General features: G+C 48.5%; 1 protein-coding gene across 1 annotated transcript; it reads right to left on the bottom strand.

Moving 5' to 3' along the window:
- Window positions 1–1,603: 1,603 nt before the first annotated feature.
- On the bottom strand, window positions 1,604–17,785 carry GLRX3 (glutaredoxin 3). Its single transcript, XM_084210546.1, has 11 exons — window positions 17,650–17,785; window positions 13,791–13,899; window positions 11,446–11,520; window positions 9,461–9,668; window positions 8,405–8,577; window positions 8,246–8,307; window positions 6,913–6,970; window positions 6,219–6,271; window positions 5,427–5,466; window positions 3,512–3,604; window positions 1,604–1,848 (listed from the first exon to the last, which is right to left on the bottom strand). The coding sequence occupies exons 1-11, from the start codon at window positions 17,715–17,717 to the stop codon at window positions 1,798–1,800; spliced, it is 990 nt and encodes a 329-aa protein (XP_084066672.1). The 5' UTR covers window positions 17,718–17,785; the 3' UTR covers window positions 1,604–1,797.
- Window positions 17,786–18,183: the final 398 nt, after the last annotated feature.

Genomic DNA, 18,183 nt, shown 5'->3' with positions numbered 1-18,183 from the left:
TTTGGTATTTAGTATTTAATTAAAGCTCCTAACTCCTTATTTCACCACAGGGGTGCTACGTTTTCCTGTAATAAATTATTTTCTTCCTACTGACAACTACCTGAATGCATTTGCAATTCACTTAAGAGGATTAATTAAGGCTTGTTTTCATGGCAAGGATTTTTTTAAAGCAATTAAAATCGGGTTTAAAGTTATAACACATATTTGATAGCAATTACTAAAACTAATCCTAGAAAATTAAATATCCATCCCTAGGAATCCTCCAACACAGGGAAGGAAGGACCTGCTTCCCTGCAGCCAACCTGCTCCAGGTTGGGATAAGCTTAACACCAGATTAGGTTTAGGGTCTGAGACTTGGATCCTATTTAGGATTTAGGGAAAAGGCCCCAGAGTTGCTCCCCAAGCCTTCCCCTGCTGCGGGAAGGCTGCCCCTCACCTGGAGCTTCTCCAGGCACACCTGGGAAAGCCAGTCCTGGCCCTCCCAACAGGGAGACCTCTGCCAGGATTTGGGCACCTGGAATTCAGCCAGGCTCAGGTGCTGAGACAAGGGCTGAGCCCAGAGGAAATCCCCTGGATGCAGCAGGGCAGGAGCCCTGGAGCAGCCCGGGAGGATCCCTGGGTGTCAGGACCAGCACATCCCTCTGGCTGCCCTGGGTGACTCCAGACCCTGGCAGGGCTCAGAGCCCCTGGCACGGAGTCACAAACACCTGAGCCTTTGATTTGAGCCCCTGGAAACAATTCCCAGCTTGGGGTGAGGAGTTACAGCCACAAGGGTTTGAGCAGAGGGACAGTGAGTTTGTCACAGGTGAAAATGCAGAATTTTGGGGGTTTAGAATGGGGGTTCAGGAGGCAAGATGGAGGGATCTGGGTGTGCCCTGTCCTTCTCCTTCTCCTTGTCCCCCATCCCCTGGGTGATGGTGGCACTGCTGGGCTGGTTTGGAGCAGACAGACTGTCTGACACACGTGAGGGGTATTGGAAATTATTGTAAATAGAGCACAGGTAGTTCTTGGGATAAAAAGGCAACAGCACCTCGAGGGCAGGGGCTGTGCCACAGCCCGACCTGCTGGACAGAGCTCAGCAGGGCAGAGGAGGAATGGGATGGGTGAGAGAAAAGAAACAGCCTTGAAAAGAAACAGCCTTGAAAAGAAACAGCCTTGAGAACCAGAGCTGAGGAACCCCGACTTCTTCAGTCGTGGGGCTGGGAAAAAAGAGACTTTCTGATACCTGTGGTCATCTCAGCCACAGAGAGCCGAGACCTGAGGATTCACCAGCAGTTCCAAAACCACTGAAACCTCCCCAAAACCCCAGTTAGTGACTGAGAACCCCAAACTAGCAATTAGCATGCCACTTAACGAGTTTGCAGAGGACAGAGCAGCAGCTCATTAATAACTCCCTAAAGCTGTGCTGGCTCAAGGCTCCCAAAGTGTTTTTCTTGTTCATTAGACACGGAAACAATTAATGGGGGCAGGAAAAGATGGTGCTCCATTAACATTCCCCTAATGAGAGCTGAGCCCAAAAAAAAGCAAGTTCCAATTTCACTTGAAATAATTCTGGGATGGACAGGGGTGCAAATAATGAAACCCCAACACCACAAATCCTGGAGCACTGAATTTTATTTGACCTTTTTGTGTCCCCAGTGAAACTCCTTTTCACAGAGAGAATATTTCTATTTATTTCCTGTCTGCTTCCCCTCCTGATGCTCCTCAGGGCTGCAGTTGTCTGTTTCTCCAGGAGAATCTCCAAGTGTTCCAGGCTGTTCCAGGGATTCCTCTTCCCACTGATGTCCTTCCTCCCCATCAATTCTCCCCCTTCAGCACCGGCAGCAGCTCCCCAGTCTCCTTCAGCTCCTGAAAGACACGAAGGCAGCAGGGCTGGATGTGCAGGGATGCTCCGAGGGGATTCCAGCAGGAATCACTGCCTGGCAGCAGGGACTGCCTCAGAGATCCCCTGGGCAGCACGCTCAGCCTGAGCAAGGATTTCAACTCTGGTTTGGTGTATTCAGCAAAAAAGACAAAACACTCAAGTGGCCAATCCCACGCTGAGAGCTCTGCCTGGTGCCCTGCTCCCCTCCCAGCTGGAATCCCAGGCTCTGCAGGCACAGAGCTCCATCAGCCCAAAGGAGGGATTCCCCACCATGGAGGGGTTTGTATTCCCACCCATGAACCCAACAAGGACACAAAACTCCTCAGACTGTGAGCAGGAGGTGCCTGCCCTGCTCACCCTGAAATTCCCCTTGCAGGGCTGCCTCAGGAGCCCCCCCAGGAAACAACCTGCCATGTTCTTCTCCCCCACACCTTGCAATCAACACCTCTATTTAATTTTCCATACTATGCTGCATTAAAAAATGAAATACAAACCACTGACAGCAGCCACCCACCATACAAGGCACGAATTCAAACAGCCAAAGGGTGCAGAGAGAGAAATTACATAGAAACACCCAAAAAAAGGATTTTACAGCATCTCACAATGCCCAAGACTTCTCTTCCTGAGCACTGAAAAAGCCCCACACTTCTTGAATTATCTAGATGAATTTTATTGATTTAATCCTCACATTTGCTAAATAAACAAATAAAATTAATCTATAAATTAAGTTAATCTATATAATATAAGCAAAATTAATCTGTATAATCAAAACAGTCCCTACACTTGTTAAATAAACAGAATTAATGATATACTTTAGGTAAAATTAATCTATATAAATAGAATTAATTCATATAAGTAAAATTAATCTACATATATAAAACTGATCTACAGAATTTAGGTAAAAATAGTATCTATAAATAAAATTATTATTTATATAATAATTTCAATCATAAATTTATATAATAATTGAAGCAATCCCTACAATTGTTAAATAAATAAAAATTTATATACTTTAAGTAAAATTAATCTATATGATTGAAGTTAATTTATATAAATAAAATAAAGCTATACAATTGAAGTAAAATTAATCTTTGTAAATAAAATTAATCCATATGCTTTAAGTAACATTAATCTATATAAATAAAATTAATCTATGTAATTGAAGTAAAATTAATCTTTGTAAATAAAATTAATCTATGTAATTGAGGCAATCCCTCACACTTCTTAAATAAATCAAACAAATCTCTATAATTTCAGTAGTGCCAGGATTTTTAGAATGAAATGGGATTTATTGATTGAGCATCCCCAGGAGTCCCACAGTGAGGAATTGGCTCTGAACCATCCAGGAATGGGCTCAGGAGGATTTGGGAACTCTGGGGCTGCTCCAACAACTCCAAGAAAATTGCCTTTTTCCCAGGAATGTTGTCTGGGAAAAAACCAACATCAGGAGCAAAATTAAGGATGAAAAAAATGGAAAAAAAAAAGGGTAAAAATGGACTTTTTCCAGTCATCATTGGAGATTTAAAGCTCCTGTCCCTGGAAAAGCATCCTGGGGTGGCTGCAGGGATTCTGTGGGGGACAGGCAGGAAAATTGGAATTTTAAAATGCAACAAATGGAGCTTTTATTGGAAATAAACCAGCTCCTACCTTGACGATGTCCAGCCCCCCCACCAGCTCCCCCTTGACGTAGAGCTGGGGGTACGTGGGCCAGTTGGAGAAGGACTTCAGCCCCTGGCGCACCTGGAATCACACAGGGAACGCTGGGAATCACACAGGGAACACTGGGAATGACACAGGGGTCACTGGGAATCACACAGGGAACACTGGGAATGACACAGGGGTCACTGGGAATCACACAGGGAACACTGGGAGTCACACAGGGAACACTGGGAGTCACACAGGGATCGCCGCCGGGAATCACACGGGGATCGCTGGGAATCACACAGGGAACACTGGGAATCACACAGGGAACACTGGGAATCACACAGGGAACACTGGGAATACTGGCCAAATCAGTCTAGGAATCACACAGGGATCACGGGGAATGCTGGCCAAATCAGTCTAGGAATCACACAGGGGTCACTGGGAATACTGGCCAAATCAGTCTAGGAATCACACAGGGGTCACTGGGAATGCTGGCCAAACCCAATCTAGGAATCACACAGGGATCACTGGGAATGCTGGCCAAACCCAATCTAGGAATCACACAGGGGTCACTGGGAATGCTGGCCAAACCCAGTCTAGGAATCACACAGGGATCACTGGGAATGCTGGCCAAACCAAATCTGGGAATCACACAGGGATTACTGGGAATGCTGGCCAAATCCAATCTAGGAATCACACAGGGATCACTGGGAATCACACAGGGGTCACTGGGAATCACACAGGGGTCACTGGGAATCACAGAGGAGTCACTGGGAATCACAGAGGAGTCACTGGGAATCACAGAGGAGTCACTGGGAATGCTGGCCAAATCAGTCTGGGAATCACACAGGAGTCACTGGGAATCACACAGGAGTCACTGGGAATCACACAGGAGTCACTGGGAATGCTGGCCAAACCAAATCTGGGAATCACACAGGGATCACTGGGAATGCTGGCCAAACCAAATCTGGGAATCACACAGGGATCACTGGGAATGCTGGCCAAACCAAATCTGGGAATCACACAGGGATCACTGGGAATGCTGGCCAAATCCAATCTAGGAATCACACAGGGATCACTGGGAATCACACAGGGGTCACTGGGAATCACACAGGGGTCACTGGGAATCACACAGGGGTCACTGGGAATCACACAGGGGTCACTGGGACTCACACAGGGGTCACTGGGAATCACACAGGGGTCACTGGGACTCACACAGGGGTCACTGGGAATCACACAGGGGTCACTGGGAATCACACAGGGGTCACTGGGAATGCTGGCCAAACCAGTCTGGGAATCACACAGGGGTCACTGGGAATCACACAGGGATTACTGGGAATCACAGAGGAGTCACTGGGAATCACACAGGGATTACTGGGAATCACAGAGGAGTCACTGGGAATCACAGAGGAGTCACTGGGAATCACAGAGGAGTCACTGGGAATGCTGGCCAAATCAGTCTGGGAATCACACAGGAGTCACTGGGAATGCTGGCCAAATCAGTCTGGGAATCACACAGGAGTCACTGGGAATCACACAGGAGTCACTGGGAATCACACAGGAGTCACTGGGAATCACACAGGAGTCACTGGGAATCACACAGGAGTCACTGGGAATGCTGGCCAAACCAAATCTGGGAATCAAACAGGAATTATTGGGAATCCTGGCCAAATGCAACCTGGGAATCAAACAGGAATTACTGGGAACCACACAAGAATTACTGGGAATGCTGGCCAAATCAATCTGGGAATCACACAGGGATTATTGGGAATCACACAGGAATTACTGGGAATGCTGGCCAAATCCAGTCTGGGAACCAAACAGGAATTACTGGGAATCACACAGGGATTATTGGGGAATGCTGGCCCTGGAAAAGGCAGCAGGGGATGGATCCCCAGGGCAGGGCAGCTTCTGTTACCTCCTCGTCCTCCAGGATGTCAAAGGTCTCGTAATCCACACTGGGGAGAGGGAAAACATGGGTTATTCACAGAAAAAATGGGATATTCATGTTATTCATACTGCAGCTGGGAAGAAATGCTCAAAAAGCAACAAAACACCACAACATTTGTAAAGAAACAGCTCAAAATTCTCATAAAAACTGCAAAAATCCCCCCCCCCAAATTTCTAAAATCTAAAAAAGGTTTTTTAAAATCCATATAATGCTGGGAAAACCCCCCCAAAGTTCTCAAAAAACCCTCAAAGTTCTCAAAAATCCCTCAAAGTTCTCAAAAACCCCTCAAAACTTAAAAAAAAACCCTCACAGTTCTCAAAAACCCCTCAAAACATTACAAAAACCCCTCAAAGTTCTAAAACCTCAAGATTTTTTTCAAAAGTCTCAAAAACCCCTCAAAACTCTCAAAACCTCAAGGTTTTTTAAAAACCCTAAAATTTTTCAAAAGCTCTCAAAATTCTCACAAGTCCTCCTCAAACTTCCCAAAAAAACCCCCTGAAAATTCTCACAGAGAAACCCCAAAATCTTGAAAAAATACTCAAAATCTTCAAAAAACACTCAAAATTCTCAGAAAATTCCTCAATGATCTTAAAAAAGCCTCATTAAAATTTTCAGAAAACCCTTCAACTGCTTGAAATCCTCTTGAAAAATAAAACCTTGGATTTGAGGAATAATTCCACTCCTATTTCCTGCTATTTTTTCCATAAAATGCAGTTTTTACCCCAGAACTGCCCCCGAAACTCAAACCCTGTTACCTACCCAGTGTTATTCATGATTTCTAGGATTTGCTTGCTGAAGCCACATTTTGCCATCTAAAATATAAAATACAGACATGAAATGTTTCTGCTTTTTTAACCCATGGAATCCCAGCTGCACTGCAGCAATTCCCAATTTTTTGCTGGATGAGCCACTCATTAATCCCTTTTCCATCCTTTATCTCCTGATTTTTATGGATTTATGGAATAAATCTCCTGCATTTTGAGGCATCACTGCCCTGCATTCACCATAATAAACTATAATAAACAAGAACAGCAACTTGTTATATTTATTATCATTAGAATTAATTTAATTATAATTAATTTAACTATAATTAAATTCATTCTAATAGGAATTATAATGAATTAGTAATTCATATCCACTGCAAACTTTTCACATGAAGACAACAGCCAGAAATTTTTATATATTAATAGGCATTAAAGATATCTATTATATAAGACATATAAGATATCAGATATATCCATTATAATATCTAAGCATTAGATATTTCTATTAATATTTATATTAACATTTTTTAACATAAATATCTAACAGCTAGATAATATTCAGCAATAATAAACACCAGGGCTGTTCTATGGTTTACAGAAGCACCAAATAAAAAGATAAACAACTTTTGCAGCAGCACTGACTTGAATTAAGGAAGAGCAAGGTGGAAATTCAGTGTTTTCCATGTTACCTGTTTGTTTCCCTTCATGAAGAGCATCACAGGAGCTTTGTTTATCAAGGATTTAAGCCTAGAAAAAAAGACATTAAATACCTTGGTCAGCACCCCAAAGAAAATGCAGAGTGGGAATGGAAACTCAAAGTGACAAATCTCCAAGAACTCCAGCCTGGGATGGGAGTGAACCCACCTCCCATGGAACAGGCTGGTGAAAAATGGCACTAAAACCCCCCAGAGGTGCTGCTGCTCCTCACAAACACATCTCATGGACAACTTTAACCCAGAAAAAACCTTGAGGGAACCCTGAAACCCTCTGGGAAGCAGAGGACGTTTCCCATTCCCCTCCTTCCCTCCAAAGTTTGTGCCAAACAAAAAAATTCTGTGTAAACAAGGTTACTGCCCGTGCAGTTTGCAAACTTCCATCGACAACTGGCCAAAAAATGTTTAATTTCTTAACAAACTCCTTAAAAAGCACAGGAAGGGGCTAAAAGGCCTTAAGAAATAAGATTTTAAAGGCCACCAAAAAGAGGTTTTAAAGATAAGTGCATCTCATCTTTATCTCAAATTTAATCTCTGCTAAAAGCATTCACTGGGGTTTGTGGCCTCAGTGAAACAATTTCAAAGTAAAGTAACCCAAGGCTTGAGACAAATTTGGAAGGAATGAATAAATGCCCGGAATTTACAATGGGGGGATTATTATTTATCACCACTTTTACATGGGATTTATTAAATTATTTCTGCCCTGCACTGAGCAGGGAGAAGAACCAGGCAGGCATGCCCTCCAGTGACACCAGAGTTGGGAAATCTGTGGCAAATAAAGCTGGAAAAAGCTTAAAAAGATGATTTTCCCAGTTGTTTTTAAAGAATAAATTGTTAAAGAGAGACAAGGAATCTCTATCTATATATCCACCTACAGATACAGATATATAAATACATAAGTAGATATATATATATAAATATATAATTAGGTATCTATAGAAATACAGAAATCTAGAAATACAGATATAAATATATACATAGATATAGAAATATAGAGATATGTGTTTATAAATATATCGATACATATAGATATAGAAATAGATATATACAGATATATACATGCATAGATATAGAAATAGATATTTAAATATATAAACAGATATGTTCTTGCAACAAGCAGAAATTAAACCACAAATGTAAGTAAAGATTCTTGGACTTAAATGAACAAACCCCAAAAGACGTTGAAAAACTGCAAGAATTCTGCAAGTAAATAAATTCTCGAGGCACTTCTGATAAATCAGAAATTCACAGAGGGTTTCCCCTGTGTGAGCACAGAAAATACCCTCCAAATTTGTTATCATTCCCCCACCTGTCCTCCAGCTTCTGGCCCTTCGGGCAGATCGTGTCCAGCTCTCCTGATGCTTCGAGCTCCTGAGGAAATTGGGAGAAATTGCAAAAAATGAGGTGGAAAAAGCAAGACAAAGACACTTCTGGCCAGCCAAAGAGGAGAGAGGCTGAGCTGCGTCACCTTGACGATGTCCAGGCCCCCGATGAGCTCCCCGTTGACGTAGAGCTGGGGGTAGGTTGGCCAGTTGGAGAAGGATTTCAGCCCCTGGCGCACCTCCTCGTCAGAGAAGATGTCAAAGCTGCTGAAGGCCACGCCGTGCTTCTGCAGGATCTCCACCATCTGCCTGCTGAAGCCTGCCGTGGAATGCCCGGGGACCTCAGCACAGCTGTGCCCACCCTGGCTCTGACCCTGGCTCTGACCCTGGCTCACAGCTGTGCCCGCCCTGGCTCTGACCTGGGCTCTGACCCTGGCTCACAGCTGTGCCCACCTCAGCTCTGACCCGGGCTCCCACCTGTGCCCACCCTGGCTCTGACTCGGGCTCTGACCCTGGCTCCCAGCCGTGCCCACCCTGGCTCTGACCCCGGCTCCCAGCCGTGCCCACCCTGGCTCTGACCCTGGCTCCCAGCCGTGCCCACCCTGGCTCTGACCCTGGCTCCTACCTGTGCCCACCCTGGCTCTGACCTGGGCTCGCAGCTGTGCCCGCCCTGGCTCTGACCCTGGCTCCCAGCCGTGCCCACCCTGGCTCTGCCCCTGGCTCCCATCTGTGCCCACCCTGGCTCTGACCCTGGCTCCTACCTGTGCCCACCCTGGCTCTGACCTGGGCTCGCAGCTGTGCCCGCCCTGGCTCTGACCCTGGCTCTGACCTGGGCTCCCAGCCGTGCCCACCCTGGCTCTGACCCTGGCTCCCAGCCGTGCCCACCCTGGCTCTGACCCTGGCTCTGACCTGGGCTCCCATCTGTGCCCACCCTGGCTCTGACCTGGGCTCCCAGCCGTGCCCACCCTGGCTCCCATCTGTGCCCATCCTGGCTCTGACCCTGGCTCCCACCTGTGCCCGCCCTGGCTCTGACCCTGGCCCACAGCTGTGCCCACCCTGGCTCTGACCCTGGCTCCCAGCCGTGCCCATCCTGGCTCAGCCCCAGGCTCCCAGCCGTGCCCACCCCGTCCCCCAGCCGTGCTGAGCCCAGCCTGGCACAGCGGCCCTGCGGTGCCAGGGAGGGCGGCCAGCCTGCGACTCACCGCAGCGGGGCTCCTTGGGAGAGCCCTTCATGAAGAGCATGCAGGGGGCGGCGTTGATGAGCCCCCTGAGGCGGGCGTGCAGCTGCTCCTGCGCCGGGGCAGCGCCCCCGGGGCCGGCCGTGCCCGCCGTGCCCGCCGCGTGCCGCTGCACCTTCTGCGTCAGCTCCGGGGCGTGCGCGCCGTCCAGCCGGTCCACCTTCTGCGAGTTCTGCGGGGACAGGGACAGGGACAGGGGGGATGGAACATGGGCAGGGGGTAAATGCAGCACACAGGGCAGGGGGGCAGGGGGAATGGAACGTGGGCAGGGGGTAAATATGGCACACAGGGCAGGGGGAATGGAACACGGGCAGGGGGTAAATATGGCACACAGGGCAGGGGGAACGGAACATGGGCAGGGGGTAAATACAGTACACACAGCACCCAGGCAGGGGGGAACGGAACAGGGGGGTAAATACAGCACACAGAGCAGGGGGGTAAATACAGCACACAGAGCAGGGGGGTAAATACAGCACACGGAGCAGGGGGGTAAATACAGCACCCAGGGCACCCGGGCAGGGGGAATGGAACATGGGGCAGGGGGTAAATACAGCACACAGAGCACCCATGGCAGGGGAGAAACAGAACATGGGGCAGGGGGTAAATACAGCACCCAGGGCAGGGGGGAAACAGAACACACAGCACTCAGGGCAGGGGGAAACAGAACACACAGGGCAGGGGGAGAAACACAGAACACATAGCCTTCAAAACAAGGGGCATAAACACAGCATACAGGGCAGGGTGGCATAAACACAGCACACACAGCCTTCAGAGCAGGGAGGTTAAACACAGCACACACAGCCTTCAGAACAGGCATAAACACAGCACACACAGCCTTCAGAACAGGCATAAACACAGCACACACAGCCTTCAGAGCAGGGAGGTTAAACACAGCACACACAGCCTTCAGAGCAGGGAGGTTAAACACAGCACACACGGCCTTCAGAGCAGGTGGGTGGGTTAAACCACAGCCTTCAGTCCAGGCTGGGCTGAAGCACAGCACACACAGCCAGCCAAGCCTGGCTTGCCAGAGAGGGGCTGCACTGCCAGGCTTGTGCCTTTCTGGCAGTAATGATGCCTGAGGGATTTCAGCCTTTCTGTTTTTCAGATCCTGTGCTGCATGAGTGCCTAACTCTGAACTCCATACACAGTGTTAGCTACAGTCCTCACATTTTGGTCAAACTAAACAATTCCTCCAGGCCTGAAACTCAAGGACACCTTACAGCCTCAAGCCCTGAAAAGTACAAACAAAAGCAAACTGGGAAGGAGCAAACTGGGGGTAAATAATAAATAACTTCATCACCTGGAGCTGAACTGGAGGATTAACCCTGATATGTAAATATACCAAACTCATATCTGCCTGAAAACCCGTGGCCATGGTCCATCCTGGTGCAGCCTCTGTGTGCCCAAGGTGCACCTACTGAAACCTTTAATAAACACCCACTTTATCCTCTCAACCTTGTCTAGCCTCTGTTCTGGGCAGCCACTGCAAGGCATCAGTAATAGCACCAAGTCTGCCTCTAGAAATACTTATTTAAGAAAATATTATCCATTTTATCATCACAGGCAAATAGCACCCAAACAGATTTGTTATTTCTGTTATTACCATACTTACTTGGGTCTTTTCCCCAGCTACAACACAAAGAAATATTGCTGTACATTTCTTGACCCAAGTACAACAAGTGAAATAAAAACTATGTATGAATCCCAAAGCACTTAAGGAAGCCCTGAACTATTCCATATAAAGTGCAAAAACCATGTCTATTTCCATTTTTAGGTTCCACTGGATAGACTTCAATCAGTTACAGAGGTGTTTCCTCACTGAGAAAGCTCCTAAGGTTCTGGTGGAGTATTACAAAAGTATAAGTATTAAGAGTCCACATGGATTCTATTTGCTCTTAAATCCACTTTTCTTAAATTCATTTCCTCTTAAATCCATTTCCTCTTACCTTAAAGAACAAGAACGTTGGAACAGAACTAATTCCATATTTTTCAGACACTTCAGGCACAGCCTCAGCTTCCAGCTAAAAACCAAAAAAAAAAAAAGATTATTTTCATAATCTTCTTTAAAGTTTCACTGCAAGTGTCAATCCTGGAATGTTCTCCCTGGCATTTTATACATTTAAGCAGGATCTGCTGCTGAAGTCTGGGAGACATTTGCATTTAAATGAGGCTCTCTGGGCTGCACGGCACCGCTGAACCTACACAGTGTCAAAACAGGTTCAGAGGTTTTTATTTTGTTGCACATTTCAAAAGACGCCCGGAGGCTGCGAATAAAATTTCTGGTGCACTCCTGACCTAGTAAATTCTGAGTGCTGTGCAGCTCCTGCTATATTGGAAGCCATAAATCACTGTCCCCAGTGATGTCACCATCACAGAGGTGCCCTTGTGCCCCTCGGGGGCTCTGCATCACCCCTGACATCTGCAGCCCCCTGCAAATTAGGAGGGAACAGGAGCTGCTCCTTCAGCTGATGGTGATTTTGTTTTTAACTCCTGCAAGGCTGCTGAGTGCCCAGCCTGGGATTACTGCTCCCACTTCCCTCACAGAGGGATTTACTATGAGAATTTATCTTCACTGCCTCAGATTTTGAGCAGCTCCAGCTACACAGGCTCTTAATGAACCCACTAATTAGAGAGGCAAAGCAGGAACATCCAGAAGTGAGCTCCAGCCTCCTCCTGCAAATCACCACTCCAACAGAATCAACTGGGAAACTACAGTCAGAAAATGAAAGCTTACATCCCACTGAAATTAAACTGAAAGCTTATACATAATTGAAAGAGAATAGGTAATTCCAATTATTGATTCTTTTTCCAGGGGCATATGATGACTTCCACCACCAATACTCATTTTCTTTCCCAGCAAAATTTCCTGCTTGGATATTTATGTTCCACATAACACAGAACAGATTTCATTTCATATTTCAGGAACTTGATCTCATTGGCACATGAGAAAAAATGTTGTTTGTGAGTGCTTTGGGAAATGAACACACTCATTTCAACCAAACATCCAAGGAGGTAACAGGTGCTTGCCAGTTCAAAGGCAGGCTGGATATCCTGGAACACAAAAATCCCACCAAGAACTGCCAAAATCGAATATATTCCTCTGGAGGAGCTCCTCCCTCCAAAATGTACCAGTAAAATTCACCCAAGAATTTTCATCAGCTTATTTTCTCTAAGCAAGAACACCAGTAATATTAAAATTGCTGGGAGGAGGGACCTTGGGGAAAGGTTGTGCCACTATCATGGTTTCACAGCCCTGGATGACTTTGGAACCTCGTTATCAAAATATAAATTAGAGCTGAATAATAAAGGTCATAAATAAATAATACAGGAATAATAAAAAGGCAACTGAGAGATTTCAGACTTTTCTGGGCTGAGTAAAAGCTACTAAACTCTAGATAAATGTAAGCATCTTTAATTTGCATTATGTTGAAAATCAGTCTTTTGAAGCTCTAAGTCATAAAATACCACTAAAATAATTCTGACCTGTTTTACAAATACCAGCTGAGAGGAATCATTAAAAAAACCCATACACACATCCTAAAGGCTGTAAAAATCACATTAAAATCCTCACACACAGCTGGCTGCTCCACTGCTCCCTGCCCTCATCATGCCACAAGTGTCTCATTAACCAGAGAAATTTGGTTTAAAAACAACAGCACGTGGATGAAGGGAATTCCTTCTCCTTCCCCTGGATCCCAGTGGGATGTGCAGAGGGTGTCACAAAGCAGAGTGACAACCTTGCAGGGGCTGAACTCACCTTCCTGAAGGGTCATTTTAGTGCCACAGGAACCCTCTGGGAATCCTGAGATCCCTTGACCAGGAACATCCCCAGGGCTGAACACTCTGGGACAGTGGAAGATGTCCCTGTCCATGGCAGAGGTGGCACTGGATGGCTTTGATGTCCCTTCCCACCTAAATCATTCCAGGATTCCCTGTTTGAGCCATCCCTGATGGCAGCAGCACCTCTGGGATAACACTGGATGGCTTTGAGGTCCCTTCCCACCCAAATCATTCCAAGATTCCCTGTTTGAGCCATCTCTGATGGCAGCAGCACCTCTGGGCTAACACTGGATGGCTTTGAGGTCCCTCCCCACCCAAATCATTCCAGGATTCTCAGTCTGAGCCATCCCTGACGGCAGCAGCACCTCTGGGATAACACTGGATGGCTTTGAGGTCCCTTCCCACCCACGGCATTCCAGGATTCCCTGTCTAAGCCATCCCTGACAGCATCCAAGAGGAACCTGCCCCTGTTTTGGCACATGTCCCTCCCCCAGGGCTGCCCTGGCCTCACCTGCACGAAGGTGACCTGGCTGTGCTCCCGTGCCAGCGCTGCCATCACCTCGTTCATCTGCGCGCACTGCGGAGCCCATGGCGCCCAGAAGTGCACCACCACCAGGGACCTGGGGAGAAACAGCATTCCTGGAGACAGCTGCCAAAAACATCTGGATCATGGAACCCCTGAGCCTGGGAGAGGCCTCCAGCATCACCATCCATGGGCCTGACACCCACCTTGTCCCCAGAGCCCAGAGTGCCACCTCCAGGAATTCCTTGGACACTCGAGGGACAAGGACTCCATAAAAACCCGTAAATCCCCACCACCACCTGCCTGTGATGCCTTGAGAGAGCTGAGCCAGAGCAGGGGCTGGGCAGAGTCCCAGAATAAAGCAGGGATTTATCCAAAGGATCTCCTCCATGCACCCACCTGGGGCAGCACCAGAGCCCAGCCAGGGCTGCACCCAAGATGACCCAAAATGGCCCCAAAATGCCTGGCCGGGCACGGGGTCTCTCCCTGGGATCAGCTCTGCTCCATTTGCACCTTGCAGTTCATTGTCCCATCCCAGCTTCAGCCCCTGCAGTCCCACCCTGCTTATTTTTCCCTCTGCAGCCCACGGGGTTTGTGCTCCTGGCCTGAGATTTGGCTCATTTGTCCTTGGTGCCCAGCTGGAGCAGGAATTGTTTTGTCTCCCTGCTCTGTGCAGAGAGCTCAGCATCCCTGATGTGAGCCCAGCCCCACACACTAAAGCAGCCCAGGATGTGAAACACAGAAAAGCCAAACCTGAGGCACCACCTGAGATTAAAAAACCCTTCAAAGCCCACCCAGGAGTTTTCCTTTCCCAGGGAACCCTCCGAGCCCAGGCAGCAGCGCTGAGGCCAAGCAGTACAAAACCTGTCACACTGCAATGTTATTTTTCTGCTTTCCTTAGCTCCAGCTTCTCATTGCAGGTTTGCTGGGGTGTTTGGGATTGGTTCTACGCAGCATTTAAAGGTGTGAGCAGAAATCCCATCCCACTGGGTACCAGCTCCCATGGGCTCAAACACCCAGGACAACAGCAGTGACAAGAATTTGGAATTCTCAGTTCTGTTCTCCATCTTTGCAGAGGTCAAACCCAGCAGAGACAGGGAATAAGGAATTAAAGATACAATGTACTAGGATTAATTTACTTAGAAAAATAGAGAAATCAAGACACCCATCCACAGCAGCCACTTCATGTCTTTTATCCCTAAATAATGGAAATTCACTGTAACTTGTAGCAGCTGCATGGGCAGCACAAGGTCCCTGGTGGAGCAGTTCCTGTGACCTGATCACACACCCTGGATGCTTCCACAAACTTGATTTTCCAGTGAAACTCTAGAAAATTCTGAGAGAAAAACAACAGAACAACTTTGCTTTTCCCTCCAAGTCCTCAGTTTAAGTCTGTGCCCACAGTAGGACACGCCTGGCCACAGGGATGGACCTCAGGACAAATCACCACAGGATTATTTCATCCTCATCCCACCAGAGCCTGCTCCCTCCTTATCAACATCCAGCTGCAATATATTCATTTTTATCTTCAGGAATAACATCTTTTAAATTCATTTGCACTGTGGGTTTTGTTTTGGTTTTTTGATTTTTTTAAAACTCATTCACAGAACAATTCAGATTTTGCAACTGGACTGCTCTCCGACACTTCAATTTCACCTTAAAAAAAACGGAGTACTTGAAAACATTAAGAAAAAATAAAGACTTAGCAAAATGAAGCACTTAAATAACTCTAAACAAAGTGTTCCTTGTGTTCAGTCAAGGCAAAAAAAACCCTCCATTATTAAACAGGGCAGGGACAAAAAGGTTATGACAAATCCCCAATTTTCTCCTCAAACATCAAGATTTACACTCATTCTACAACACAAACTTTCTGATAACTTGATGCAAGAAATGTTAATTTTCTGAAACAAGAAATCCTCTGAAATTAACATGTAATTATAATTGCTGTTTTCAAAGGAAGCAGAGGAAGAGTTATCAGAGTTATCAGCTCATCTCGGGTCCAAGAACATGGATAAAATAATGAATTCCTTTAGAGAGAAAAGTGAACAATCTTCTGTGACAAAGGCAATGAGAAAATTAGTGGTGAGTTTTTTTAAATAACCTTAAAATATGGTGTTTATTCCTGAAGCCATTTTCCTTTGGGCACATGAGTTTCTTCTGCAATGTCCCCACAAAACACTCCAGGTGAAGGACAATTCCAGGAGGGAAAGTGGAAGTCCTGCAGCAAGTCTGGAAGAAATTCTGTTCCTTTTTCCCAGAACCACCATTTAACAGCATTTCCTTTGGCTGTCCCTCAGAACTGATGCTGCTATTCCCCCACACCTTTAATCCCTGTAAATCTGTAATTACAGAGGTGCTTACTGCAGCTCTTCCCTCCCACAGTTAAACACGTGCATGGCACACTGGAATTAAACCCCTGGGACTGCTCAGGACAGGGCTGGGAGCACCCTGGGACACAACAAGGTGTCCCTGCATGGGCTTGCAGGTCCCAGACCAGGCTGGGGCTGTAGGAACAGCAGAGCCCTGTCACTAATCACAGAGCACAAAAGCAGATTAATGAGACCTGGGTGGGAGATGAAGAATTCAGAGCCACTTCTGCATCAGTGAACACACAAATGTTGTTCCCATTGGTGTATCAGCGCTGCTCCCACTGCTGTGCCACTGCTGTGCCACTGCAGTGTCACTGCTGCTCTCATTGCTGCTCCCACTGCTGTGCCACTGCAGTGTCACTGCTGCTCCCACTGCTGCTCCCACTGCAATGTCACTGCTGTGCCCCTGCTGCTCCCACTGCAGGGCCACTGCTGCTCCCACTGCAATGTCACTGCTGCTCTCATTGCTGCTCCCACTGCTGTGCAACTGCTGCTCCCACTGCTGGTCCCACTGTAGTGTCACTGCTGGTCCCACTGCAGTGCCACTGCTGGTCCCACTGCAGTGCCACTGCTGGTCCCACTGCAGTGCCACTGCTGGTCCCACTGCTGTGCCACTGCTGGTCCCACTGCTGTGCCACTGCTGGTCCCACTGCAATGTCACTGCAGTGTCACTGTTGTTCCCACTGCAGTGCCACTGCTGTTCTCACTGCTGCTCCCACTGCAGTGTCACTGCTGCTCCCACTACAATGCCACTGCAATGTCACATCTGCTTCCACTGCTGCTCCCACTGCTGCTCCCACCGCAATGTCACATCTGCTCCCACTACTGCTCCTACTGCAGTGTCCCGGTGGTTTTGGGGACACTCCCACAGCTGCAGGACAATCCCAGTTCCCAGGGCAGCTCTAGTTTATGGGGTTTTCCAGCCGATTCGCCCAATTTAGCCCCAAATTCCCTGCGGCAGGAGCTGCTGTAGGGTGGCAGCTCCGGCAGCTGAGCCAGGGGAACGCGGGGCTGCCAGAGGCCCAGCAAAGCCGAGCCTAAGCCCGGCCTGAGCCCGAGCCAGAGCCCAGCCTTTGTGCAGTTTGGGGCTCGGATTGGCTCCATTTTGGGGTTCTGATCTTCCCCTCGTAGGATTCACGGAGCGCTGCGGCAGCACCGGCCCCTCCCGAGCTGTGCCCTGCGGGGACCCGGGAGGGGACACCGGGATGGCACCGAGGGACGGGACAGCGGGATGGGACCCAAAGAGGGGATACCGGGACGGCACCGAGGGACAGGACCCAGAGAGGGAACACCGGGATGGGGAACCCAGGCTGGCCCCCACGGAGGTGACACCGGTATGGCCCCAACGGATGGCACCGAGGGACGAGAGGCGGAGATGGCCCCCATGGAGGAGACTGAGGGACGGCACGGCGGGACGGGGGCCCCGGTAAGGGACACCGGGACGGGACCGGCCCCTCCCTCCCCCGGCGGCCCCTCACCGATCCGGGCGCTGCAGCAGCTTCTGGAACTGCTCCACGGAGCCCGCGGCCGCCACCGCGCCCGCCATGGCCGGGCCCAGGCACGGACACGTGGTGCGGCCGGCGGTCACGTGGAGCCACCCGGCGGTCACGTGCGTCCGCCCTGCTCACGCGCTTCCTCCTGCCTCACGTGCGTCCGCCCGCGTCACGTGTCCCGCCTGCGTCACGTGTCCTCCCTGTGTCACGTGTCGCCGTGTCACGTGTCGCCGTGCCGGCCGTGCCGGCCCGGTTGTTAAAACCGGGCTCCAATGGGCCGTGGGACAGTCGGGAATTGTGAGGGGTTCGTGAGGGCTGTGGGACAGTCGGGAATTGTGAGGGGTTCGTGAGGGCTGTGGGACAGTCGGGAATTGTGAGGGGTTCGTGAGGGCTGTGGGACAGTCGGTAATTGTGAGGGGTTCGGAAGGGCTGTGGGACAGTCGGGAATTGTGAAGGGTTGGGAATGGCTGTGGGACAGTCGGGAATTGTGAGGGGTTGGGAAGGGCTGTGGGACAGTCG

This window comes from Fringilla coelebs (genome assembly GCF_963513975.1).
Source record: "Fringilla coelebs genome assembly, chromosome: 8".
Taxonomy (NCBI): Eukaryota; Metazoa; Chordata; class Aves; order Passeriformes; family Fringillidae; genus Fringilla; species Fringilla coelebs.
The sequence above is the reverse complement of the archived record's forward strand: the minus strand, read 5'-3'. Positions and strand labels throughout refer to the sequence as shown.